Source organism: Oryctolagus cuniculus, chromosome 4 (genome assembly GCF_051225735.1).
Source record: "Oryctolagus cuniculus isolate XC-2025 breed Fujian yellow rabbit chromosome 4, ASM5122573v1, whole genome shotgun sequence".
NCBI lineage: Eukaryota > Metazoa > Chordata > Mammalia > Lagomorpha > Leporidae > Oryctolagus > Oryctolagus cuniculus.
In genome coordinates this window covers 79,181,856-79,208,671 of record NC_142870.1, presented here as the reverse complement: position 1 = coordinate 79,208,671, position 26,816 = coordinate 79,181,856, and the positions used below count along the sequence as shown (strand labels likewise).

General features: G+C 55.5%; 1 protein-coding gene across 8 annotated transcripts in view; it reads right to left on the bottom strand.

The window, feature by feature from the left end:
• Positions 1-222: 222 nt before the first annotated feature.
• PDIA5 (protein disulfide isomerase family A member 5) overlaps positions 223-26,816 on the bottom strand; it is an 89,560-nt gene continuing 62,966 nt past the window's right edge. For 5 of the 8 annotated variants that reach the window (XM_008266835.5, XM_089330812.1, XM_070072208.2 and 2 more), the window contains 7 exons: positions 25,486-25,622; positions 15,156-15,226; positions 14,556-14,716; positions 9,966-10,096; positions 6,281-6,351; positions 680-814; positions 223-448 (listed from right to left, as the gene is read on the bottom strand). In XM_008266835.5, the coding sequence (XP_008265057.2) occupies positions 368-448; positions 680-814; positions 6,281-6,351; positions 9,966-10,096; positions 14,556-14,716; positions 15,156-15,226; positions 25,486-25,622 (787 nt within the window). In that variant the 3' untranslated portion in view covers positions 223-367. The remainder of the gene's footprint in view (positions 449-679; positions 815-6,280; positions 6,352-9,965; positions 10,097-14,555; positions 14,717-15,155; positions 15,227-25,485; positions 25,623-26,816) is intronic. The other 3 variants (XR_016232441.1, XR_016232442.1, XR_016232443.1) reach the window with 3 other exon arrangements.

The window sequence follows — 26,816 nt, the reverse complement described above, 5'->3', positions numbered from 1 at the left end:
GCCACCTTGGCGAATGCGTCCTCAGCCTCTAGTCACTGCCCACAGGGAACTCTGCGGTCCACGTCCCCTGTCCTGCTCTGATGACCGGGAGGGTGCCAGCACCCTGTGCTAGCAGAAACCCTTGGGGGTCTCCTCCCTGGCCGGGGAGAGGGCCTGGGAGGAGGGAGAGGGTGAGGAGCCGTCGTAGGTACAGGCGCCGTGAACATGAGCCACACCGCCAAGTAAATGGTTTAATTTTATTTCAAAATTGTACAAAACGGCCATAAGCGGCTATAAAAAAGGCTGTCTTCGGAACGTGGAGATTCAGAAAGAGCAACAAACGGGCATCATTCACAGTGTGATGGGAACGTTTTCTCTGAGGCAGCAGTCACAACTCCTCCTTCCTTTTCCCCAGTTTCTCCAGGTCTCCCTCCCGGAGGGCTCGAATGAAATTGGTAAACCCAGATTCCTGCGGGGAAGGACAGGAGAGAGACAGAGGGCAAAGGACTTGACCATGGGCCGGATACACACTCCCTCCCTCCCTGCACAGCACTCTGACCGCAGACTAGGGGAAGGTGGACCCGTGGGAACCCCCCTAGGCAGGACTCAGGGAGAGCGGGCTGCCGTGTCTCAGGAAGGCCCCGCTGGCCGTCCCGGCCCAGCAGCCGGGAGTGGCAGGCAGGTGCCCCTCCCGACTCACCGTCCGATCGCTGTCATACTTCTCGACAAACTTGCCGTAGTGGTAGTAGTGGAAAGTGGGGTAGGCCTTGACGGCCTCCTGCTGACACAGGTCCTGGTTCTTGTCTCTGACGCAGTCAACGGCAGCACAGGCAATCTGTCGGGGGGGAGTGGAGAGGGTGAGCACCAACCTCTGCTGGCGGCGAGGCTGCGCTGGACGGGTGGGGAGCAAGAGCTCAGAAGGCAAGCCCCCCTCCAAGGTCAAAGCTTGGCCTGCCTGCACATCAAGACTTAAGGAAAATTACCTAGCTTCTAAGCGCCTTAATTTCCTCAGCTGCAAAATGGGTACAACACACTATCTAGGCTACTGGGTCATTCTGAAGACTGAACACAAGAATTTAAGGACGGTCTAGCAGCACAGAGCCTGGCTTAGGATTGGGGGTAACTGCCAACTGCTGATTTAGGTAGTCCTACTGACCCCCCACCAAGTGGCTCCCCCAGGAGCTCGGAGCCTGGGCAGGGAGTTGGTTAAAGAATAAAGAGACAATCCCAGCACGGTGTGACGTGAGCTATGACAGAGCTGGCACAAAGGCACTCTGCATGATGTGGTGTGGGTGCCAAGGTCTGGGATGAGGAGGAGAAAGCCAGGGGAGCACCTTCCAGAAACCAGGAGGGAGTTCAGCATGGTCAGGGCAATCAGAGCTTTTGGTCCGAAAGAGGTGGCCAATGACCACTGGCCGCTTCTCGCTCATCTCCTAGATTCCACATCCTGGGGAGCTTTTCCTTACTTGTTCTTTCAAATTAAGAGGGTGTGAAGCAGAAATGGGGCACTTTTTCCTATGGAGGGCCCCAAAGCAGGGAAGCAGGAGGAGGGGTCAGCTCCTGGCAAAGTTTTAGGCAGGAGGGGAAGGGCAGATTTTGCTGAAGCTCTGCCACGTGCAGCGCCTGTGCTGAATGCCAGGGGTGCAGAGGTGACCTTGGCCGAGCCCAGTCATCAAGCGCTGCCAAATAACAAATGAGATCATTGCAGAGCCCAATGAAGAAGTGACAAGAGGCAAGTCGGTAAAGCAATGCAAAACCGCTGCATCTCCAGGAGTCACGGCTATTTGGCTACTGGCTATTTCCACTTAGATTAAAGCCCTACTTCCAGATAAGACATCGGCAGGCCACCAATGGCCACATTTACTGCTCACTGACCTGTGCTCAGGCGAGCGTGCTCCTGGTCTGTGAGCTGTAGGACTGGCAGCCAGAGTGAGGAATGAGGTGCACCTGCCCCCGGACACCAGCGTGTCCCCCTGCCCTCTGCCACCCTTCTGCTTCCTTCCTGCCTCTGTAGCCAAACAGCGTGTATACAGCGCGACTGCAAAGCAGAGTTTGCAAACTTGCTGCGTGCCAGTCAGAGCTGGCTCTCAGTCCTATTCTATTTGGCCCACATAGAATTAAAAAAAAGAATTAGCTGCCAACATAGCAGGGGAGCCAGATTTAATATCAAAACTTGGCTCTCCAGCTTCTCTTCCAAAGTCAGGAGATTTGATGCACTTGCCCCATGTCCCCGCAGGCAGCAACTGGCTGGAGCAGTGCAGCCTCTGTCTCCTCCAGGCAGGCCAAGCACACCCTCCCCCAGCACGCACGTGGAGCGCAATCCACCTGGGCCAGCAGGCTGGTCCCTGCGGCCCCTGAGACGCCCAGCTCGCTCTCCACAGCACTGTGTGAATTATTTAGAGACAAGAGGGAGATGCTCCTCCGGCTGTCTGTGCGCACGCTTCCAGCCCCTGGCCCAGGGGACAGGGGTGTCCACACAGAGCAGCAGAGGCCCTCTGTGTCCAGCCCTGGGCCAGGGGCTGCTGCTCCTCTGTATGTCGTGATAGTGTTTGATGAGCATCGCTCTGGGCTGTGGCTCTTCCTGTATCCGCTTTAAATTATGAATTTAATTTGTATACATGCCCTGGAGCTGTTGGGAATGTAGTGTATGGTTTTATAACTCTGCTAAATTAAAGATGTGTCCTCCTTCTGAATCACCTCAACTAGCTGCCAGCCCCCTCCGTGGGGTGCAGCTTCTGGCTGCAAAGGGCAACCTGTGCTCCGCTCCCACGGGCACAGGGACAGGTGCAGCCTGCTCCAGGGGATTAGCTCAGATCCCTGAGAAAGGCAGAGTGAGCACCTGTTCTCCCCCCTCCCCAGTACACCTGTCTGAACCCCTCGCACCCACTCCAGGCCTGCACTGACCCCACTACGACTTCTGCATTTGTCTTACAGCAGCTAGCATGAATTCCTGGGGCACACGGGGTCAGCACCTGTGACTCTCAGCCTGACAGCTTCCCCCTAGCCATAGGAGAGTCACGTTAAGGCCAGTGACAGATGAAGGCCAGGGACGAGGGTGCTGGCTTCCTTGACTTTGGAGTGGGACAGCCCTAGGGCACGTGTCCTGGTGAAGATTCCACGGATGGAGCGTCCGTTGCTCATGCAGTCATCTGCCCATAATGCACCTGCTCCAGTCCCTTCCCTTTCCTGTCGTCCTTTCTTCGTCCCCCCTGGTGCCCTCTGAGACCACGTCCCAGATAAATTACCTGCACGTGAGGCCCCAGGGCAGGGTCTGATCTGAGAGAACTCAGCCTCTGTCTGTGCCTGCAGATCCAATGGGCTTTGATCACGCATGAGGAAAAGGAGCCAGAGGTCCCCTCACACCATCGTGTGGCCAGCAGCAGGGCCAGTTCTTAGATACCACCAGTTTCTGGAGACGCCCTGGAGTTGTAGGGTGGCATCACTGTGACCACAGCATCATTCTGACGCTGCTCCTGCCAGCTGAGGAGCTCGGGGCTGGTGCCCTACGGTCTCCAAGCGCCAGTCTCCTCTTCTCTACAGTAAGGAGCGCCACAGAGCCCGGCTGATCAGGCCACGCTGGGGGCAACATGACACGAGGCTTTTAGGGGAGGAAGGGACCTCAGTGAACAGAAAGTGTGGTACTGTCTCCTCCCCTACAGCCAGCATCTGCAAGGTCTAAGTGTCAAGACTGTGAGGGATTCTGGAACCATCGAAGCCCCTGCCCCCAGGAAGCTTTTGCTCCTGGTGAGATGAGGGCCAGCCTTGTACATGGGTCTGCAAACATGGCCAGACATGGTGGTGATGTGGGCCACACCTGCTGAGGGTTGTGCTGCTGGTCTTTCTCTGCCCAGCCCAGGCTGGGCACACCTGGAAGGGCAGTATAAGGCCCCCTGTCCCAGCCCACCTGCTTCTCACCACAGGTCCTTGCCCCCATGCCCCTTCAGTAACACCATCCATCCCAACGCCAGCGCTCTGCAGCTCTCTCCATCAGTGTGTCGATTGACAACGTCCCCAAGCAAGCTCCTGGGAGGGGGTGTGGGCTCCCCAGTTAAAATATGAGCTGCCTCACACAGCTTTATTGATTCAGTAAAATAAATCTCTGCAGGAGCTAATATTGACTTTGGCTATGAAAATGGAAGTGAACAACCAACTGCATATTGATTGGGGGAAGGAACTGGGACTGGATTCTGGGTGGGAGAAGAAGAAAAAAGCAATTCCAGCCAAAAGGTGGCAGCAAGGGTGTCAAAAAAACTAGGAGTCAGGAGCCCCAGTTCTGGCTGTCAATGATCCACTGAGCATTCCTGGGCAAAGGACACAGCTCCTCTCGAAGCCCTGATCGCTCACGAGGAAAAGGAGAGGGGGACAGGTGAGCGGCGGTTCTCACACACCATCCCGTGGCCAGCACAAGAGCCAGCTCAGAAACCCAGAAACTCAGATTTCTGGAAAGAAGCCCTGGAGCTGTAGGCTGGCGATCCACAGGGTGGGCACCAGTCACTTCAGCCCCCAGGCCAAAGAGAGGCTGGCTTCCTGCTGTTACTGAGGGCTGCCTCCAAGGTCAGCTGCCTTGGACAGAGCTGAGAAATGCATTCTTGGAAACAAGTGAGGATGAACCTCGGCTTGGAAAAAGAGAGTTGGAAGGAGGAACACAGGGGATCAAAGACACAGGGAATGACTCTAAGGAGAGACTGGCAACACTGCTGGTCCACCTTAAGATCATCAAGCAACGGCATCAGTGTCTGGGGGGAGGGGCCGGCTCTCAGCTACCCACTGTGGGCCTCGGGTGGCCTCAGCAGGGTCCACTTGGGTAGAGAGGTATCATGTCCAAGGGGACCATCCAAGGGGTCTCTGGGCCACCCTGGAACCTCAGCTAGAGGCTGTCCCCTGATACCACACTCCTGGCCGGGAAAACCCACTCAAGCTCTGTGGACTCCTCCCAGATCTCCTGGGGTATAGAGTCCTCAGCAGCCATGCACACTTTTGTCTGTCCAGAGGACCCAGTGTTCCAGGTGAGGGGTTCTAGGAGCCCATGTGGATCAGCTCTGATTCCAGTCCTGGGCATGGGTATCAGGCTGTGCTGGGTCCACCTCCCAGGAGCTCCCAGGGAGGTAGGCACAGGGCCTGGAAGGCACCAGTGGGCGGGGATGGTGAGGCAGATGGGGCAAGGGAGGCTCCTTCTGCCATCTCCCCCTCAAGGAGGGGCAAGTGGCAGGTGGAGAAGGCAAACTGTTTCTGATCCTTCTACTCCCTCCTGGCAGGGAGCACCCCAATGACACAGCCAGGACTTGTAGGTAGTACTGGGACTCCTGGGGCCTGGGTATAAGTGGATATCTGCCCCCAGTGTGTCCCCGCCCTGCACACGTGCCTGCCCCCACCTGGCTTCCTCTGGCTTCAATGTCCTGGGCGGTTCTCCCCACCCCATCAGGGCCCAGCAAGGTGTTCTCAGCACCTGTATCTCTGCCTCCACCTGACCTCCTTTTGGTCTTGAGCAAAGCCTGGATGCTCTGCCCTCTCCCCACCCACATCTTAGAATGATCTACTCTCTCTGCCCATGTGGGCTGCTTCCTGCCACTACCTGCCCCTTCCTGGCCCTGGCTGAGCCCATTTCCTTCTGCTTGGTCTGAGTAGTGTCTGCTTAGCCTGTGCCCTTCCAGGAGAGTAAGGCACCCTGGCAGGACTGCAGGCTCACGTACTTCCAGGGTCTGCTAAGTGAGAGGTCCCTACCGGGGAATCCTGGGGCTGGGACGCACCTTCTCAGTCAAGGATACCAGCACCCTGATGGGCACAGAAGAGAAGGGGACTGGAAAACTTGGCACCGGTACAACTTCCCCGAGCACAGGGGGCTTTCCCTGTCCCACAAGCCCTGGACTAAGAGGGCCACCTGTGGTCCTCTCCCTGTAGCAGCCTCACTGTCCCGCCGGAGCTGCCAGGGGCCATGCCTGGTGGCTCAGGCCCTAATCCAATCCGCGGCTCTAGTTTGTTAATTTTCTGCTCTGCGGGAGCCTTTCACTGAGGCAGGACGCGGCTGTATCAGCACAGCCTGGCTTTCCTCCACCGCCGCCTCCTCCAGTTGACTTTTGTTGGGCTTTTTATTTGTACTTTTAATTATATAGGCATTGCATGACTACAGTCCTGGTTCCACCGCTAAGAACACAGATGACCCCCTGGACCATGCCCCTCCTCCAGGTACGGGCTGCAGCAGCTCTGTGGGCCTCTGGGCGGCAGGAATCAGCCTGCTCTGCCTTGTCTCATGTCACGGAGAGGATGTTCTGGTGGGTTGGGGTGAGGGGTGGGGCATCCTTACCTTCCGGTCATCTTTGAATGCGTCAGCAGCGGCAGTGAACTGTGGGATGACCTTCTTACAGTGTGGGCACCCTGCGCGACAGGGGAGGGACGGCACACAGCTCAGGTGTCGCAGAGAATCAGGAGCCCCACCGTCACACCTGCCACTCACACCCTCCCTGTGGGCATGAGGCTTCAATGCTCCACCCTCCTGTTGGGACTTGCCCTGCAGGCTCCTCCCACAGGGGCTGCCTTTGGGACAAGGAAGAACCTGAGCCATAGCGTGGAGGGGGCTAGCTTAGACAAGGAGGATGTGTGCATGGGACTCCCTGAGCCTCACCTGACGATGGCAAATCTGCCCCTTTCAAGATAGACAGGAAGTGGCGGCAAGAGAGGTGGGGGATCAGCAGCAACCACCCCGCCTAAGCCCTGCTGCTTGGGCTCTGCCACTAACATCCATGCTCCTGGCATCTCTGCCCCCACCACAGCCCCTGGGCAGCAACCCAGCCCAGGTCCTCACTCTGTCCTTCCACACCTCTGCTCCACAATCCATCTGAACCTTGATACCAGCTACACGGGGGTCCAGGTCAGGCCACGAGGAGTCACCAGGCAGTCTCCAGGTCCCCGGACACTTCCTACCCAGGGAGAAGGCCTGTCCGAGTGGACGAGGACTGTGATGGTCCCTCAGTGTGCACTAGGGAATGATCTACTCTACTCCACCTGCTCTTGTGTCTTGTGCTCTGGGTATCACCCCGAGCGCTCCAGCTCCGACAAAGTGTCGCAGGCACAGGGTGGGCCAGTTTGTGGGCCACTTCCATCACCTGTCACAGACAGCTCAGGGAGCTGCAGGCCACGCTGCAGCTAGCAGATCATGACACAAACCCACCTCCTCCCTCAGCCATTCCCTGGACACTGTGACCTGGGCTGCGGGAGGACAGAATGGTTTCCACCCTGAGTTCTGATCAAAACCCAGGTGGGGGAGGCCACATGCCCATGGGGAATGCTGTTCCTGGCCATAAGGTCCTCACAAAAGCTGCCCCCAAACCCCCAAACCCCTGGGCTTGGAGACTCGGAGACGCAGGGCAGGGAATGGAAACCGCTCTGCTCACCTGAGCGCTCCTTTCACAAGCAGATCACAATGGCTGGCTTTTCAAAGGGCTCTGTGAAACCAAATTAAGGCCAAGCTGCAAGCTTAACCTGAAATTAGTGAGCACTTGAGCCAGTTCCCAGAGTAGGGAGGGCCACCCGTATGGCCTGACCAGCCCCAAACAGCACGGGGATGGTGGGGAGAAGAGACAGGGGCTGGTTACAGTCAGGCTCAGAACTGCAGGAGATAAGGTGTCCGGGCCCAGCCTAACTCCTAGTGGATGACCTAGTAACCGACTGAAATGGTGATTACAGGGAACTGACAGGGAAGGATGCCATGTCACTTCCAAACCACCTCGAGAGTACAACCTACGGGTGTTCACGGCATCCACGAGACATGTCCTGGGGGCAGTGTGTGCCCACTGGGAGCTCAGGCTGGTTGGGAATAACCCACGCCTTTCCTCAAAACCTGCTTTCATTCTGCATTCTTCTTTTTACCCTCTGCTTCCTGCAAGGGTAGAGGGAACCACGAGCCACGTGCAGACCAAGTCTCCACTTCCCAAGTCACAAATCATTGTTGCCCTCCACCCCAGGGACAGAGAGAGCGCGCAGCAGCTGGGAAGCAGGGGTAGGCGGCTTTAGACAGGGCAGGTAGGCTGGGAAAGTCCGATCCTGAGGCTCGGCCAAGTCAGTGTAAGAAGGGCAGCACCATGACTGACATCCGGGGTGCAGGGTCAATGACAGGCAGGGAGAGTTCTGTGTGCAGGTCACCAGGCAGGAGGCAGGGGCCCAGAGACTGGGGTGTTGGGAGTTGGGAGCTGGGAGCTGACAGCACAGGGCAGAGGTGGATGTGGGATGTGGAGATGGACAGGGAGGGCTGTGGCGGGTGAAGGGGTGGGTGTAGGGTTTGCTCACTTTACAGCTTCATCAGGTGTTTGATCTTTACCATTCGACCTTTCTGCAGTATTTAGATTCTTAACATACAAATCAGAGTAAACAGACATCACATACTTTTTCTTATTATAAATCAATACATTTTTTTCATTACTGGGAAAAAAAAAATCAAAAGATTTTGTTTGTTTAACCCTCGGATAGGTAAGTCCATCTCCCTAGGGCATGGGGCAAGATTTAGGGACAGAAAAACTTGGTGAAAGAGATGGGAAACATCTAAGGACTAAGCCCTTGGCCGAAGTCCACCCACTCAGTGACACTGTCCCCAGTGGCTTGTGTTTGTATCGTTTTGCCAGGAACCCTGGAAGCCGGGCTGAGACATGTCTCCCGCCCTTCCATCCTGGGCCGAGGGGGCCTCCTGGCACGGAGCTGTTACTTGATGAAGGAAGACGGTCCATGCCAGCAGCCCAAAGGGCTGGGATCCCTAGCCGGGTCCCTGAGGATTTAGGAACTGCCTGCCCAGCCGCCCGCAGGGGGGCTCTGAGTCTTTCACGAAGCCCCCTAGGTGAGGCACAAGGCCACGCCTCCTGCACAGAGGTCTGGGGGTGAGGCTGGTGTCTCTGGGGGAAAGCGTTTAGCCTGGACTTGGTGACATCCACCCGGGGGCTGGTAAAGGGGTCCTACTTCTCTGGGCAGGTTCTCACTCACTGCTGAAAGAACACTCACTGCATCACATCACATACATCTTTCTCTCTCCTCTCTCTCTCTCTCTCTCTCACACACACACACACACACACCCAGGCTGCAGGCAGGCCCGTCACCAACTCCGGCACAGCTGTGCAAGTCACACGTGTGCCAGGTCTCAGCCAGCATCGGCGTCTCTGCCCAGGAGGAGGATGCTAACTGCCCCAGAGCCCCTCAGGCTCCCAGGTGCACTCATGGGGCAGACAGAACTGAGAGAACAAGCCCCACCCTGGGAAGAAGGGGTCAAAGCCGAGGGGTCTCAGCCACCTGAGGGAGGGGCGCCCCAGCCAGCAGGGGCAGGAGCAGACAGGACAGGCGACCTGCACTTGAGCCTCGGGGGCAGGGCACCCCCAGAGGGCTGGCCACAGCCGAGCGGGTTTATGAGCACACTGAGCCGCCTGGCTTCTCTGTGGACAGCGGCTTTTATTATCCTCACTCCATTAAGCCGAGCTGTAACCTGGGGGAGAGGGAGAAGGGCAACCGCAGAGCGGGAGATTCTGAGACCCTTTCCTTTAAGTGCCAATTAGCGACTTCAAAACGGGAATGCAGACGCCCGAGGCCGCAGACGCCAGCGCTGGAGCACGCGCCACCTCCTCAGCTCAAGCTCTGACTGCGGCGGGAACAACACGAGAGCATCACGGCTTCCAACCCGAAGGGCTCCAGAGCCCCAGAGACGTCCACGGTTCCTAAGCAGGAGGGAGCCAGGGCTGGGAAGGAAGTGGCAGGGTGGCGGGCAAAGCCCAGAGATGCAGGGGAGGCGTCTCGAGCATGCGCACAGGCAGACGCAGAAGGCTGTAGGGACAGCGAGAGAAAGCCTGGCCCACACAATGGGGCGTCCCAATCTTTGAGGCCATCTCAGCCTGGATGAAACCGGGGGGCCTGGCTCACAGCAGAGATGACAGCAGAGTAGCCCAGCGGCCACCATGGTCCCTTGGCTAGGCCAGCCCTCTAACCTGGCCCCTTGGGGGAGCTCCTGGGCTACTTACAGGGGGCGTAGAACATGACCAAAGTGTGCTTCTTCTTCTTCAGGGTCTCCCGGAAGCTGTCCCCTGCCAGATGCAACACACTTGTCTGCTGCTCTTCCCAAGTGGGCTCCGGGGGCGGGGGCGCCTCGGGGCTGCAAGGAGGCGGGGAGGGGGAGCAAGACAAGGAGAGGTCACGGGCCCGGCACGCGCTCCCACCGCACACGCTCACTGCAGAGGCAACATGAGCGAAGAAACCACTATGTGTTCCTTCTCAACTTCCACCTCAAACCTCAGGGAAGACACGAACCAATCTGCATGTCAGCATCGGGGTCTGATTCCCTCTGAGGAGCCAGCAAGGCCACTTGGTGAGACGTGGAGGACCCACCCCATCAGAGAACAGGCAGCCTCTGCATGTGATCCACCCTCGCCTTGCCACGAGTACAGAACCTCCTCTACTGACTCCCGCCCTCCTCCATCTGACTCCCAGCCCTCCTCCACCTGACTCTCCAGCCCCTCCTCAACCTGACTCTCTAGCCCCTCCCCCACCTGACTCCCAGCCCTCCTTCCTGTGGCTCTGGGACTGTTCTCAGCGTCTGCTCCCTTCTGCTCCCAAGCCTTGTTTAGGTGGAGAGAATGTGGACCAGAGAGTGAGGCAGGCCTGGGTTCAGATCCAGATTACTTAGCTGCTGTGTGACCTTAGGGCAGTGATCAGTATCTCTGAGCCTCAGTGCCCTTTGCTGTGGTCCCTGTGTCTGGGACCAGGATGAGGATCAGAGTGATGTAAGGCACCCTGCTGGCCAAGCGACTACTGTCCACAAAACGGGGCTGTGGCGGCGCCGAATGGATGCCTATCATTTCCAGCCTTTTCTTGTCCACTGGGCCCTGCACCCTTCTGCCCACTGGGATGGATCCCAGGGTCTCTGGGGGTCTCTGCTGTCCTGCTCCCCTCTCCACAACCTTCTCTCCACCCTTACTTCTCTGAGGAGAGTCTCTGGGGACTGGGCTGGGCCGGAGCTGCCATGACATCTCCTACTCTTGCACCTGCACCCCCTGGTTCTGACCACCAGGCCTGGTGCCACGCTGAATGCAGCACTGAGCCAGCCCTCTCCACCCAGCGTCTAAGGCATCCTACTCTCTAGCTCCCCCTAGAGCCTCTGCAATCCTTGGAAGAGCACATCCCTCTGCGGCTTTGCTGATTTCCTGGGTGAGGATAACCCGGGTCCTGACCTCTCTTCTCACCTAGGCTGCCCATTTCCAGGTGTTCTGCAGGCACCTGCAGCCAGAAGCTCCCATTGCTACCTCAAGCCCCCACGGCTTGGAGCACGTTACTCTTCCTGCCTGCGTGCTCCCTGCCACTGTTCCTCTCCCAGCTTCTCCATGTTGGTCAATAGCACCCTGTGCTGGGGCCACGACTGGCCCTCTCTGTCCTCACGACTCCATGGCTGACACCACCGACCTGAATGCTGCCTCCCCCAGCGCCCGCAGGTCCTTCTCAGTCACCCACCACCCAGCCACCCGTGTACGTGCTCGGAAGCACCTTGCACCTCACCTGACACCATCCGCTCACCCTGCTGGGCATCAAGCTCCATTCTCTGCCCCAAAGCCATCTGCCATTCATGCTCCACCTCAAAGGTCCCTTCCCAGTGCCCCAAAGAACCACTATCCTACCTCTCTCTCTGAAGCTAAGTTCATCAATAAGCAGCAATCAGCTCTGGCCTTGGGGAGGGGGTGGATATTTGGCATCGTGGTTAAGACCCTGCTTGGGAAGACTACATCCCATACTGGAATGCCCGAGCTTCAGTCCCAGAACTTCAGATCCAGCTTCCTGCTAATGCACAGCCTGGGAGGCAGCAGGTGATGGTTCAAGGACTTGGGTCCCTGCCACTCACAGGGGAGACCTGGATTGAATTCCAGCCTCCTAGCTTTGACCTGGCCCACCTCTGGCTGATGCAGGCATTTGGGGAAAAAAACAGCAAATGCAAGATCTCTGTCTCTTTGCCTTTCAAATATGTGACTAACAAATGAAATATTTCTTAAAAATTGAAGACAAACTCTGGCCTCAGAGTAGGATTTAAGGATGAAAGGGGGCAAAAGACAGGAAAGCATCCTGCAGAGGCAGGGTGGTGCTGTCACTCACGCACTGACACTGTCGGCTCAAGCCCCTCTCCCACCCGCTGGCTAGAACAGCTCCCGGTCTCTGAGCATTTCCACAATGGTACACTGTGCTCAGTGCTTTCCACCACAGTCTAACTTCAGCCTCTAGACAAGTCTATGCGTGATGCACCACATCTACTTTCCAGATGGGAACCCAGGGCCTACAGGGGTTGGGTGACCGGCTCAGGGTCACCATCTGAGCGCTGGACGCACCTCTCAGGTCCCAAGGTCTGCGCTCTCCACCGGGTGCCTGTCAGCTCTCAGAAGCAGCAGTGGCACACAGGAGACAGAGGCCGTCCACTCTGGAGCACTGAGCAGCAACGATCAGTGCTCACCGACCACAAAGCCCGGTCCCGCTCAGTCCCTCCCAGAACCAGGCTGGAAGAGCAGTCGTGAAGCAGCCACCTGCTTCAGACACCAGCAGGCCTCGGAGCAGGCAGGTCCTCACGTCTCTCAGAGACAAACTGCCATCCCCTCCCATCTCTAAGGCAGACTCCTCCCCTGTGGATGAGCAGGAGAAAATGGGAGGAGACGAGGCCAGGACCTTGGTAGAGACCTCTCCTGGCCCAGTGCTAACTCTGCTCCATCAGACTGGATTTCCCAAAACTCCACGGCTGAGGGTCCCATTCACACCCCCAGAGCCAGAGCTTCAGGGTCAGAAGCCCCAGTGGGCACCTCGATGTCCTAACAGAGTGTCTTGATCTAGAGCTGTGTTCTGCACTGTTCCTGTGCTCTGTGGCGCTCACACGGCATCCCCGCACAGACTGGAAGAGGCCTCCTTTCACTTTCTCTTACACCTAGTGCTGCAACGAGGAATGCCCCTGAATGTTCAGGCTGTGTTTGAGCTGTTGGATCTGGGGCTGGGGAGCAGGCTGGGCAGCAGAAAGGCTGTTCAGCTGTGTCCTGATGGTGATTTCTGCTATCCAAGCAAGGCTGGAGGCTGCCTCCACTTGCTGGGCCTCTGGGAGATGGCCCTCCCGCAGGAGGGGAAATGCTGAGAACAGCAGGCTCCAAGCTCCTTGGCCAAGCAGGGCTCTTTGGGCCAGGAATCACAAAGCCACTCAGGTAAGGCCGTATGAGTTCAACCATGTCTCCCTAAAACTCCCATGTTGGGTCTGGCACTGTGGGATAGTAGGTTAAGCCTCTGCCTGTGGTGCTGGCAGCCCATATCAGGCCAGTTTGAGTCTCAGCTGCTCCACTTCCAATCCAGCTCTCTGCTATGGCCTGGGAGAGCAGCAGAGGATGGTCCAAATGTTTGGGCCCCTGCACCCACATGGGAAACCAGAAGAAGCTCCTGGATCTGGATTGACCTAGCTCCAGCCATTGCAGCCCTTTGGGGAATGAACCAGAGGATGGAAGACATCTCTCTCTGTTTCTGTCTCTCACTATATATAACTCTGCCTTTCAAATAAATAAATCAGTCTTAAAAAGGGGGAGGGTCTGGCACTGTGGCATAGTAGGATAAGCCTCCACCTGTGGCATCAGCATCCCATATGGGCACCAGTTCATGTCCCAGCTGCTCATCTTCCGATCCAGCTCTTTGTTATGGCCTGGGAAAGCAGTAGAAGATGGCCCAAGTGCTTGGGCTCCGAACCTGCATGGGAGATGTGGAAGAGGCTCCTGGCTGGCTCTTGGCTTCAGATCAGCCAAGCTCCGGCCATTGTGGTCATTTGGGGAGAGAACCAATGGACAGAAGACCTTTCTCTCTGTCTCTTCCTCTCTCTGACTATAACTCTACTTCTCAAATACATAAACCAAATTGTAAAAAAAAAAAAAAAAGAGAAAGAAAGAAGAGAAAACTCCTATGTTGGAGCCCTCATCCTTAGTAACTCAGAATGTGAGTGCATTTGGAGACAGAGCTTTCAAAGGAGGGTTAAGTTCTGATCAAGTGCAAAGGGACGGGTGTCATCACGAGAGTGGGTCACAGATACCACAGGGGCAGGACCATGTGCACACAAGCACAAGGTGGCCAGGGAGAAAGGCCTCTGAAGAAACCCACCCTGCCTAGATCCTGGACCCTCAGCCCACAGAACTTTGCCCTACGATGACCCCAGCAAATGTACTCATAGGCTGAGGGGCTCTTCCAAATCTTTATCCTCAACTCCAAACCACAGCAGCCAGTATGCGGATCCCACAGAGCCCCGTCCATCTCTGGATGGGAAGATCTCTGTGTTTGCTTCATTTCTTCAAAGGGGATGGGATAAAAGACAGACGATGAAAGCTGGGGCTAAGGAGACTAAGACAGAGGAAAGGACACTCCTGGCTTTGTGGACCTGGTAAACGTGCACCTGCTGGTGACGGGTTGGATTAGGACCCGTGCTCGGCACACCACAGGTGGCCCTAGGACAGCACGTCAAGTCTGCCCTGGCTGCCCTGCACCCGGCGTCCAGGCCAGCGGATGGTCCCGTAGACTGCATCTTCTCAGCAAAGACATGCCATCAAGGCCATGCAACTTACTTTTGCATCCACTCAATAAACTTCTTCTTTGTCCTAAGCGCAGGAACCTCATGTTTCTCTCCATTCTTAAAATACTTCAACGTGGGAAACTCTGAGATGTGGAATCTTTCCGCCAGGCCCTTGTTGACGGTGGCATCGACAGCTGCAAGGACACCAGAGCTCTGGGATGGGGGAAAGGCCAACCGTGCGTTATAGCCTCGGACGTGCTGCTGGCGGACCAGAGGGCCCGTATGTCGGCCCCCAGAGCCCTCCTTGGCCTGCGGGAATCCAACTGGGGGGTGGCTGCTCCCAGGGCTCATATATCTTGGGGGGCCCCAGACACTGGCCTGTCCATCATCTCTTAATTATGGGCTGGGATGAGGCTTCTGAGTCTGCCCCTCCAACCATCCTGGGTAGCCAGGGTCCTGCTCCCAGCAGCCAGTGACCAGAGAGAAGAGGATGGGAACGGGGCCTCGCAGGCTTTCTGCCCACTCTGTCCCCAGCAGGGGCCCCACTGTGACGGAGACATGCCTGCCCAGGCACACGGAGGTGCTGTAGGGGAAGGTCCCTACAATGACGCTACAGGTCACAGGACAGGGAAGGGCGGGGAGGGAAGCTTACGTCCGCGTCTCCGTGGAGGACTTCTGCTGCCTTCTCAAACTCGGGTTTCATTTTCTTACAGTGTCCACACCCTGTGGGCAGAGAGGAAGAAGCTGTTTCATTGGCACAGGGTTCTGGGTACTCTCCCCCTGCTGCTTCTGTGACACAGCCCACCCTGTTCCCGATGCTGGGGCTCCGGGAGGGAAGTACGCATGCTCACTCAAGGCAAGGCCTCTTCTCTCCAATCCATAGAGGACACAAGTCCACAAACAAGACCGGCCACCGGCACACAGCCCTGGCCTGCCTGGCTCTCACCCAGTGCTTCACCACCCTTGGACAGCACCGCCAGGCAGGAATGCACACAATCCCCATGGTACAGAGAAGAAAACGGAGGCACCAAGAGCATGGGTGCCTGTCCAAGGCTGCAGGCAGGGCCACAGGTAATGGGGCCGGAGGTTACAGCCGTGACCACATCATCACCTTCTCCAGTGGGATGTGGGTCTGGGCCCCGCATCGGGAGTGAGAATCCACAGAAGTAGAATTAGGGGAGCACTTCCGTTCCTGCTGCCCCCAGGTGAGAGGAGCCTGGGATGACAGGCACAGGGCTTTGACCATTTGCTAACGTGGGACATTTGCCTTACATAACAAACATGGTTTGCCCTCCCCTGATGACCACAAGGATACATTCAGATGTCACCAATAATAAAGTTCGGTCCATTAAGAAGGAAATATGCATTTTGCACAGATGGTATCAGGGCACTTGTAAATTGTTTCCTGTTCCTAGAAAGGATGCTTTGTGGCTGTGGAGTGGGGCTGGAGACTGCCCCCCAGGTGAGCCTGGCTACGTGGGCACCAGGCCTTAGCCAGGCTCAGAGGATGCCAGGATGCAGCTTAGCCCTGGGGCTCTGCTGCACACGCCACCATCTCTTGCCGTTAGCTAAGGAAAGGTAAGAAGAAGGAAAGCCAGAGACACACCCCAGTATTATCAGAGGAGCTCCCATGCCTGCCCTGAGGCCGCCTGACCCACGGAGCTGGCTTTCCTGCCTCCACCTGAGCACCTGCCTGGGATCACAGGCCTCCTCCGAGGTTGTTCCTGAACAGCTCAGCTCCAGGCAGCGCTGAGACAGACGAGGATGCCTGCTTAACCTCTCTGTGCTATCCTCAGTACACCCCTACCGAGCAGCCACCCCCACTTACTGATAACAGAGAATCCACCTGAACACCCCACGTTCCCTCTGGATAGAGCGTGGGGGACAAGACTCGGTCAAGCCAGGTGACCTTGATGGAGCGCAGCCTGGAGTGGCTATGATGTCATTTGGTTCTTCCCAAATGGGTGCTATGGGTGGGGACAGCTGGAACCCCCAGCTCAGAGGCTCAGCGATGCCCCAGGTGCAGCAGGGGTGGGACTGCTGAACACCCAGGCAGCCAGCTCCTGTTGTACAGGGGCCTCCTACTCCTGCAGAAGAGGTGGTGGAGGCTTCGGCCCTTGGGACCGACCCTCCAGCCTCAAGGTCTTTATCTGGAGGGGAACACGGCACATGTGCAATGCCTTTAAGGGACACATCTGAGAAAAGGCACTCCCTGGAGCCCTGGGGCTGGTGGTACCTTCCATGAACACCTGCTCCTTGTACACACGTGACTCCTTCAAGGCAGGGCCCAGGGGTTTTTGCCTTGTGCACCTCCACATGAAGCACAAGGGATCACCCTTTAATAGGTGCATGATAAACATCTACCAGTCAGCACTGAAACTCAAAGAACTAGCTAAATAATTAGCAGACACTGGATGACCAGGGGTCTAAGGTTTCCTGGAGGAGGTGGAGGAGAGGACACAGGGGGCAAGACTGGAAGAGACAAGGGACAGAGGGCACAGACAGAAGTGTGAGGGAAGCTCGGGCCCATGCAGCAGTGCAGAATCCTGTGGGCCTCTGACCCCCCAATAGTGTTCTCAGAGGCTCCTCTGGAACCACAAAGCTCATGGACCCCCCGAGGGGCTGACCTACTGGGCTGGCTCTGTTTAGCCTCTCTCCGAAGCAGAGGTTTTCAGGGTGCCCTGGAGTTGGACACCTTTGGGATCGTGACCCAAGTGGTGAGCCTGCCTTCCAGGAGAGTGCACGCAGGGTCACACGCATAAGGTCACACGCCACTCTGGGGGGCCATGGTCTGATGGCAGCCTGCTTGGGAACTGTACAGGAGCCAAGGCCATCGTGATTTTCCTGAAATGAACACCTAGCGTCATCACAACACATTTCCAAGCAGTCAGATGACAAGTGGGTTATTCTGTAAGCCGCTGGCTGCTTTCCCACAGAAACAAGTTTACACTCAGATTGCAGGCACGCCCACTGCTGTGGGTTCAGCCCACCCCAGAGAAAGGCGAGTACAGTGGTCCCTGCCGAGCCAAGGAAGGTCCCCTCTGCCCAGGGACAGGCTGGCTCGGCCCAGCAGCTCACAGGCTACAAGTGGCCTCCACAGGAGGCAGGAAGGAGACACTCCCTGAACCACCCCCTGCCTCTGAAGGAAATGTCAAAGGTGCTACCAGGCTAAGGCCCATGGTCAAAGGGCTGGCATGGGGGCAGGGGCATGTAAGACAAAGTCAGCCAGCCATTGCTATGTGGAAAACCTGTTTCTTCCCCTAATGTCCTGGTCACTGTGGCCGGCCCCCTGCACTGATAACTGCATCGTTATCAGGTTCCAGTCCTTTGATGCCACTGCCCTACTGGGGTGGCAAACAGGCCCCACACTACCTCCAGCTTCCCTCAAAGAGGGCCAGGCACAATTTTGACACTAAAAGTTGGTTCACTGTGGGGAGCAGCTGTGACAAGGCCGCGGTGGCTGCTTCGGATGCAGGGATGTGGGTGGGATGCTGGCCTGTGTGCCAGGAAGCTGCCAGGCCCTCTAGCCTGCTACACGCGGTTCCTGCCCAGGACTCCCCAGGATGGAGCTGCACTGGGTGCCCACCCACACTATCTGAGATTTGCAGCAGAGCTCCGCAGGGCTGTTTTACCTGGGAGATAAAGCAATAAATCTACCAGGGTCACTTCTCAGGGAGGCCCCCTGGACAACCCGTTGAGTTCTTCCTGTTCACCCTGGTCCTACTGAATGCCTACTTCTTGTCTAGTGACAAATTCATCTTCAGCTATTTCTACGGAATGTAATTTTGTGTTGCTTATGACGGTTATGTTGCTGTCTCTTGATATGTAAGAGCAGCCGGTGTTACCATTTCAAAACACAAATCACACCAAATCCCCTTGCTTCAAACTTTCCGATGGCCTCTTCTCACGGGTGGATTAAAATCCAAGCTCCTTATCATGCCCACAAACCCCTCACAATCGGGCTTGGGCCACCTCCTGTCCTCCCCCACTCTGTAGCTTCTGGCCCTCTCCTTCCCCTTTCACATGGAGCTCACTTCTACCTCAGGGCCCTTGACCACGCTCGTGCCCCTGCTGGGGGCCTGTGCTCACCCTGCACATCACTTGGGCTTTTGTTCAGTTTGCTTTCCAGAGCCCCTCCCTGCCCTCCTGACTCCAAGAACCCACATCCAGCATCCTCTTCACTGTACCCCAACAGCTGCAGGAGTCTGAGAACTTGTCCCCCATTCCTGCCCACAACTGGAACGTAAGCTCACTTGGGGCAGGGGTTTGGCCATCTGTCTAGATCCCCTCTATGACAAATGAGCCCCACACACTAACCTGAGGCCGGCCGAGCACGCTCACATGAGGTTTAACTGGCCAACTCTCCATGGACAAGGGTCAAGGCTGGCACCCAAACAGTTGCTACTTTGAACATTTCCAACTATAACTGACAGCCAAGCCAGTTACTCTGTGTATCCTCTGTACTCCCCCAGTCCCCGTGACCATTTATACACTTTCCCTGCTGCTTAGTAGGCCTTCAGAAATTTCCAACACCTGTGAACAGGTGCTGTGGTGCAGCAGGTTAAGCCACCGCCTGTGACAGCAGCAACCCGTATCAGCATCGGTTCAAGTCCCAGCTGCTCAGCTTCCATTCCAGCTTCCTGCTAATACACCTGGGAAAGCAGCAGAAGACAGACCCAAGTATTTCAGCCCTGCCACCCTCGTGGGAGACCCAGAAGAAGCTCCTGTTTTCAGCCTGGCCCAGCCCCAGCTGCTGCGGTCATTTGGGGAAGGAACCAACATATTAAAGATCTCTGTCTCTGTCTTTCCCTCTCGAAACTCTGCCTTTCCAATACATAAATCTTTAAAAAGAAAAAGAGAGAGAGAGAAACTTCCAACACCTATGGACACGGTTCCTGCACACCCTAGAGTTCTCTTGAGGCTGAAAAGGTTTTCAGTTCTGGCGTCACCTCCCGCAGATCCTGAATGAGACACTAAGGTTAAAGAATAAACTTCTGCAAACAGTTTCTGATGAGGACACTGGCCAGGCCTCGGGGAGGAGAAAGGTCCGGCCAAGCAAACGCCGCTCTCTCTGACTCTCACCTATCCCGGGGAGCCCTGAGTTGGTGGTGTCAGCCTTGACCCAAGCCCGGGATCCCCAGGCCTGACCTTCAGGATGTTCCCTGCTGCGTGGGCTGTGGGACAACCAGAGGAGGAGGGTTAGATGTAGGGAGCAGGGCTCCAGCCGCTGTGTTTTGTGTCCTGATTGCGATTTGATAGGTCATTAAGTTTTACTGCCAAACTTCCTTGTTGGGTTTTTATCATCTGTGTAAGTGCGCTTTTATTCTCGTGATCTGGCACTGAGGTCTGCACATCAGCTTGTTCATGTTCTTCTCTGGCTGTGGCAACGCTGGCCGCCCGTCAACCCTGAGCTCTCGGCTTCCTCTTGATTTTATTAAATTCAATTATGCTTGCGATTCCGTTACAGACTGGCTGTGGGGCCTTCTTGGCTGCTGTCACTGGAACTTTTGGGGGGGAGCAGGTTCACCTATCAGGTGGACAAGGTCAGGTAGCCAGGTCAGGGGTAGTATCTGGGACTCTCGGAGACCCTGGCTTGCCTGGAACCTGACGTGGGACATACCCATTCGCATGGCGGGCTTCCTGCAAATGCCTGCAGGAACACAGATGTCTTAATGTTGGAGAGAGGCTCTGCCCATGCCACAGCACCTGCGCCAAAGCTGCCTCGTTGCTGACTTCTGGGGCAGATGCCTCTGCTCATCACCCAGCCCCTCCTCTTGTGCAGAGTTTTCTCTTTCCCTTTACCTGAGTGCAACAAGTGGCTGAGGAGCTCTGGAAACCTCCAGGTTCCTATCCTAAAGAACCACCTGCCACGCGGACATCCAAAAATGTTCTTGGCAGCATGATTTATAGGGAAGAATACAGCAAGCAGCTCCAATCTCTGACACTGTGGAGCGAGGTAAGGAATTTATGGTGCCGTTATGCGATGGAATATGAAGGGGCTGCAAGAAGCATGTCCGAGAGAGCATTTTTAACAGCAGGAAATACTTCCCAGTGGTAAGGGGGAAATGTAAAGGAAGAAGATGCCTGGGAAAGAAAATCAAATCCCTTCTCTCACCTGGTACAACGAACAAATGAAAAAGTCCAGGTGAGTTAAAGAATGACCTGAAGAACAAGATGTTACAACAAGACATGGGGCACTGTTGTGATGCCTGAGCGTGGACTTCCTAAGCACCCCATGAATCCCGGGGTTCAGGACGGGAAAGGCAGACTGGCAGGAAGACCCAGTGATTGGGCTGTGGCCTCTGGGACTGCCTGGCTTTTAATCCTTGCTGTGCTTTTCCGGCTATGTGAGCTGTGGCAAGTTTCTTGACGTCTTCGTGTCTCCCTTCCCTTACTTATAAAATGGAACAATCACAACAGCAACCTCACAGGTTTGTTGTGAAGATTAAATGAGATAGTACGCACAGAGTGGCTAGAACAGCGCCCAATCCAATGTAAGTGCTCAACCAACATCCTAGCTGTCATTTGGCTATAAAAAAGCTTTGCGCAGTAAAAGACACCGTCGACAAAGTTAAAGCAAGCCACAGACTAAGAGAGAGGATATGGAAAATGCAGAAAAGAGATACAGATTAATATCCATAATTACACAGCTCCAGGTCCAGAAGGAAAAGACAACCTATAGGAAAATGGGCGAAGGGCAAGAAGAGGCTGTCCACAGAACAGGAGCGGCTGAGTATCCCATGACAGGAGCTCTGACCGCCCTAAGTTGGCTTCTGGCCCAGTTTTGCAGCAATGGAAGAGGCTGATGGCATCCATGGTTCAAGTATGCAGGCACAGTCACATGCGCTGGCGAGGGAGAACCTTCTGGAGGTTCTGGGCAGGATCTGTCAAACCCCTGGTGCACTTCCCCGTAGCCACCCACCCAACATCACTTTTAGGAATTAATCCTAAACGTTTGAACATCTTCCCAAATACATGGATACTTCAATAAGCTCATGGAAAAATGGTATTAAGGGGCTGGTGCTGTGGCACAGCAGGTAAAGCCACTGCCTGCAGGGCTGGTATCCCATAGGGGTGCTGGTTCAAGTCCCAGCTGTTCAACTTCTAATCCAGCCCCTTCCTAATGCACCTGGGAAAGCAGTAGAGAATGGTCCAAGTGCTTGGGCCCCTGCATCCAAGTGGGAGATGGATGAAGTTCCAGGTTCCCAGCTCCTGGCTTCAACTTGGCTCAGCTCCAGCCATTGTGGCCATTTGGGGAGTGAACCAGAGGACAGAAGATCTCCCCCCCCCCCCATGTGTGTGTAACTCTGCCTTTCAAATAAGTAAATCTTTAAAAAATAAATAAACTTATGTTGGTGCAAAAAAAGTGAAATCTATGCATGTCTCTCCACAGTTTGCATCTTCCCCACATACATGCTAACAAACACTCATCATCATATTCAAATAGTGAAAAACTGGAGGTAAACGTCGGCTGATAGGGAAATGGTGTCAAATTCATGGCATGTCTGAATGGGGTAATACTATTCAGTGGCTAAAAGACTGAGGTAGACTTATATGCCCACATGCACACTTTCATAAAAACATCTTCAAGACCTACTGTGAGTGAAAAACAGCAAATCACAGAAAAATGGAGAAGGAATAATCCTACTGATGTTAAAAAAAATAAAAAGCAAAATCCCCTGTCATTTAGACAGAGACACAGCAGAAGGAAAAGGAAGGGCAGGAAGGGGGTGGGGCAGGCAGGAGACTGTCATTGTTCACTCTGTGTTCTTAGGTGTCCTTGAGCGCTGCATTGCCAGTAACAAGAATATTCATATTATTCTCAAACTATGTGTGTAATAAAAAAAAAAGCAAATAGCATAGTGTTTTATGGCATGATGACTATATGAATCTATTATGTGGTGAAAAAAGGTCAATTTGACTGCATGTTAACTTAAAAAAAAAAATAAAGGTTAAAAACAAGGGGGAAACCTAGTAACAATGATTCTAAGAAGTGAAACGTGGGTCTCTCTGGATAATAAGACTATAGGTCACCGTTTTCCTTCATCATTTATATTCTCTGTACCATCTAGATTTTCTACGAAGATCATATATCATTTTGAAAATAAGACAAAAATAAAGGAAACACTTTGACAAAACAAAACCTGAGAGCATAAAATCTGGAGTCCCACAGGCACCTGCCACCTGCCAGAGCCCGGCTCCCGGAGGCAGGCTGGGCACAATGGCGTCCAGCACACACCTGTGGGAGCTGAGCTGTGGCAAAGACAACATCTCAGGCCTGTGGCCAAGGCAAAGGGGCCAGGGGTGGGCAGGGCAGAGCCCCTGGGGCACTGGGGTGAAGAAGGCAAGGAGGTCTTGGGTTCCCCTCTGGCTTCCGAGGCCTCACAGCTCCTGCGTGGGAGTGAGAGGATCCAGCAGAGGGACCACGGGGACATCTCCTCAGGGACACCTTGCCCTGCAATCTCCCACCCTCTTGGTGACACTCGCTCCCTGAGGTAGTATAATCATGACACTACCTTTTGCCTGCCTCATGTCAGACCAGACTTAGATGAAAAGAGACATAATTAGCAAAAAGGCTCTGAAATAAATTAAGCCTTTTAGTTTGAGCCCCAATATTTCAGTCTGTTGGGATTTTAAAATTGCAAAGCACTTGTGAGATAGTTTAGCTGGCTATCCTTTTTCCAACTCTAATCCTCGCACATCTGGAAGTATGCCTTGTCATTCACAGCTCCAACAAAGTTGCTGATTAAAAACAAGTCTGTTCCCCCTGGTCAGGGTTGTAGTCACAAAACACCAAGGGGATGTTGCCCTACGTGATGGGCCTATCCTGTCCAATTCTCCCCATCAGTAGGGGGGAAAAAGGCAGCTTGCTAATTCAATCAGTGCCAAGAAATAAAGAAAGCTCACTTGGCAATTATCAGTACAATCTATGATCCCCTGCACTCACAGAACCCCAAGCTCACACAGCAACCTTGCATACAATCTGTGGTCTCCTATGTTCACAGAACCCACTTGTTTTCCTAAGTCTCTAAAATGTGTTGCTTCCAAACACTCCTTAGTTGGCTTGTGACCAGCACTGTGATTTTTAGAGGCCACCTGTTCTGCACTTGGGAAGCCTGGGATGGCATTGCTGGTCTCTGCCCTCTGACCTGTGCTCCTCCATCTGGGGCCCTCAAACATCACATACCTGGTTTCTGATCACTGGGGGTTCCCAGAAGAACCCCCCTGTCCTGAGGCTCTGAGCTCCCCTCTAAGACAGGTGCATGCCCCCCTTCCTGGACTATGGACCATTCTCTGAGATGAGGCATGGGAGTGTGGAGAGATGATTTAATGCAGAGCCACGGCCAGCCGACAGCAACATGAACAGGCAGATCATTAGCAAGTGAGCCTCACGCTTTCGCCTGATCTCACTCTGCAGTCAAGCAGAAATAAATTCACGGGCAGAGTCGCACACGGCCAGGGACCTGGTGGGCTCTCACGACTCAGGACTGCACATGGCAGTGGAAGACACTGGTGCTTTCCACGGGGGAAACAGTCCGCCAGCGGCAGCCTTGAGTGCTGCGTCAGGGATGCAAGCAGGGTGATGGCAGCAAGTCACCTGCCAGACTTGCTTCCCTCAGCAGCTCTGACAGTGGCCAGGAGTGTGTTTCAGCCATCAAGATCACTGCAGTGTTGCCTGGCTCTCCTAAAGGAACCTCTGGCCGTGGGGACGGCCTGCAGGTGACACGCACCTAAGGCCTTCACCGTCACGGCCCTTAACCAAGAGGGCGCTGTGGGTCTGGGGGGTCTCTGAACTTAAGTTTTTTGGACATCTGGGGTCTGTTTTCTAGAAAAACCAGAAGTTAAGGAAATACTTTCCTTTTGAATTCTCTTAAGAGCTTAGCACTTGCAAGGCAGATGGAGCTAGGAAACCGACAGCGTAGCAGGGTGTTTGTGGACAAACCCATGTGATATGGCAGAGGGAGGGGAGGGGAGGGGAGAGCAGGCAGGAGCCAGGGGTCACGTCCTGACTGCTCCTCCTAGATCCAAAGTCTGAAGCAGTACAGAGAGCAACCTGTGCTGTTTGTCCCTGTCAGTTTCCCTGCATGTGGAACGGGGTAATCACACTCACCTTGCAGCCCGTGGTAAAGGGAAGCAGGTGCCCCTGTGCTAGTGCCCTGACACACGCGCTCAGCACGAGGGTCCTTACGGCTGAGGGATGAGCGACGTCATCTCATCTCAGAATAAGCCTCTGGGGACCACACTGACCATTGCGGCTGCTCCAGGAAGCACGCTCTACTTGCTCTGTTACTCCTCCACAGTCTCTTACCCACCATCACTGGGCCAAAGAGTTGGCAGGGGGCTAAGGCAGAAGAGCACCCCTCCCACACCCATCCCGGGTCCTGCTGGGGACCTACCTCTTTACCTGCTGGGCAGGGGCTGCCGGCCCCTTCTCTCACACGACCCTTGATCACCCTTCCAGGAGCAGCCTTGTCCCTTTTGGGAACTACACTCCATTTCCTGTTGTCTCTGGGAGTGGGGAGGACGCTGGCCTAGAACATCCTGGTGCTACAGGCCTTGTAGCTGTCACCACTAACACATGCCACGGCCTTCACACACACGCCTTCCTGGGTTCTTGTGGCCACCCCAGGCTGAGACCAACACAGGCGGGGCACTCCAGAGGTGCAGGGAGAGCCAAGGCTGTAGGCCCCTCAATTCCCTGGGGAAGTATAAGCCCTTACATCCCCTCCCACAAAACGAGGTGAGATCCCTGTTCTGGGGATGCCCTCTTGGGGGCTTGCAGTCCTAAACCTTCCAACTCACTCTCACTAGGAGGAGGCCACTTGGGCTTCCGCAGAACAAGGCCGAGGGTTAGATGCAGGTGGTGTCAGGGTCCCCACTGCATCCCCTGGCTTGGCACAGCCCTTGGCATTGGAGAGGCAAGGGCCGCGCCCACCGGACTCTGAGGGCGGGGTATAGGGGGAGGGGCACGTTCCACTCACATGGGGCGTGGAACATGACGAGGACAGAGGCGTGCTCCTTCACAAACTGGTCAAAGTCTTCATCGGTCAGGTGATAAACGGAGCCACCCTCATCTGCCCAGGGAGTCTCGGGGACCTGGGGCTGTGGCGGCTGTGGACTGGAAGACCAAAAACAGGCAGAGCTCAGAGCAGGCCCCTTCCGTGATCCAGCCCCCTGGACAACCGAGTCCCCGCTGGCGTGGCCTCTGACAAATCAGACACCAGCCTGGAGGAGGAGCGCTGGGGCCGGTGGTGGGGCCCCTCCCACCTCCACGGAGGCCTCTGGGCCCCAGGGCAGATCTTTGCCGACAGGGTACACACAGTGGCCCCATCCCTCTAGGCAACTCAAGAAATGGGGAGCTTGGGGCCTCAGAAGCTTTCTCAACCTACAGGAGCCCGGGCAAGGAATGACTTTCCTCTGAGCTCACTGCACGGTTTAAGCGCCGCCCCAGGCAGAGGAGGGAGGGAGGAGCTAACAGAGGGCAAGTGCGCATGTGCGTGGGCTGCGGCTGCAGACAGTGTCCACGCTACCCCACCACGCGACCTGGCCAATCCACCACCAAGGCTGACAACATACAGCTCTCCCTGGCCCCAAATCAGCCTGATCATTCCTCAGCTGCGCAACCCGGGGCAGTGGCTACCTGGCCCTCTGAGAAACCTGTCACTGCAGCCCACAGCCAGGAACGGGTGCATGTGAACCCTGCCGTCACCCATGGCAGGCTCCCAGGTGCCCTCTCTTGCCCAGGACCAGAGAGCTGGTGATAGCACCCCCTGCTCTCCCCTACCACAGGAGCCTTTGCCAGAGCAGCGTAATTGAAGCTCGGAGGACACCCTTTGGGATGACAAATGGGATAAGACAGCCATTGTTTCTTGCCTTTGAGAGTCTAGGTAGAAAAAACTGGAGGTGCCAACAGCCAGGACTGAAAAATCCATGAGCAAGCAGAGTGGCTGACACAATGGGAGCTGCCCTTCCCCCCACGCCCACCCCCAGCAGAGGCCTGGGTTTTCATGTCACCTTCAGTGAGCCCAGTCAGCTTGTGCCCCAGCCTTCCTGGTCCCAGGAAATGCAAGGTGGCAGGGGCAGGGAGAGCCACTCCCAGCCTTCCGCATCCAAAGTCAGATGGGACCACTGGCAAGATGGAGCTTTGGATTGAGTCTCTAGGCAGACAACATCATGAACGCGGCACTCCTGTGCTCGGGCTTCAAACACTGACCCCTCCACACACAACCAAGCCCACCTCAGGGAGTTCATCTCCACCATGCACCTGCATGCACACACAGTTATGTGCAATCCACAGGTACTCACTGCAGAC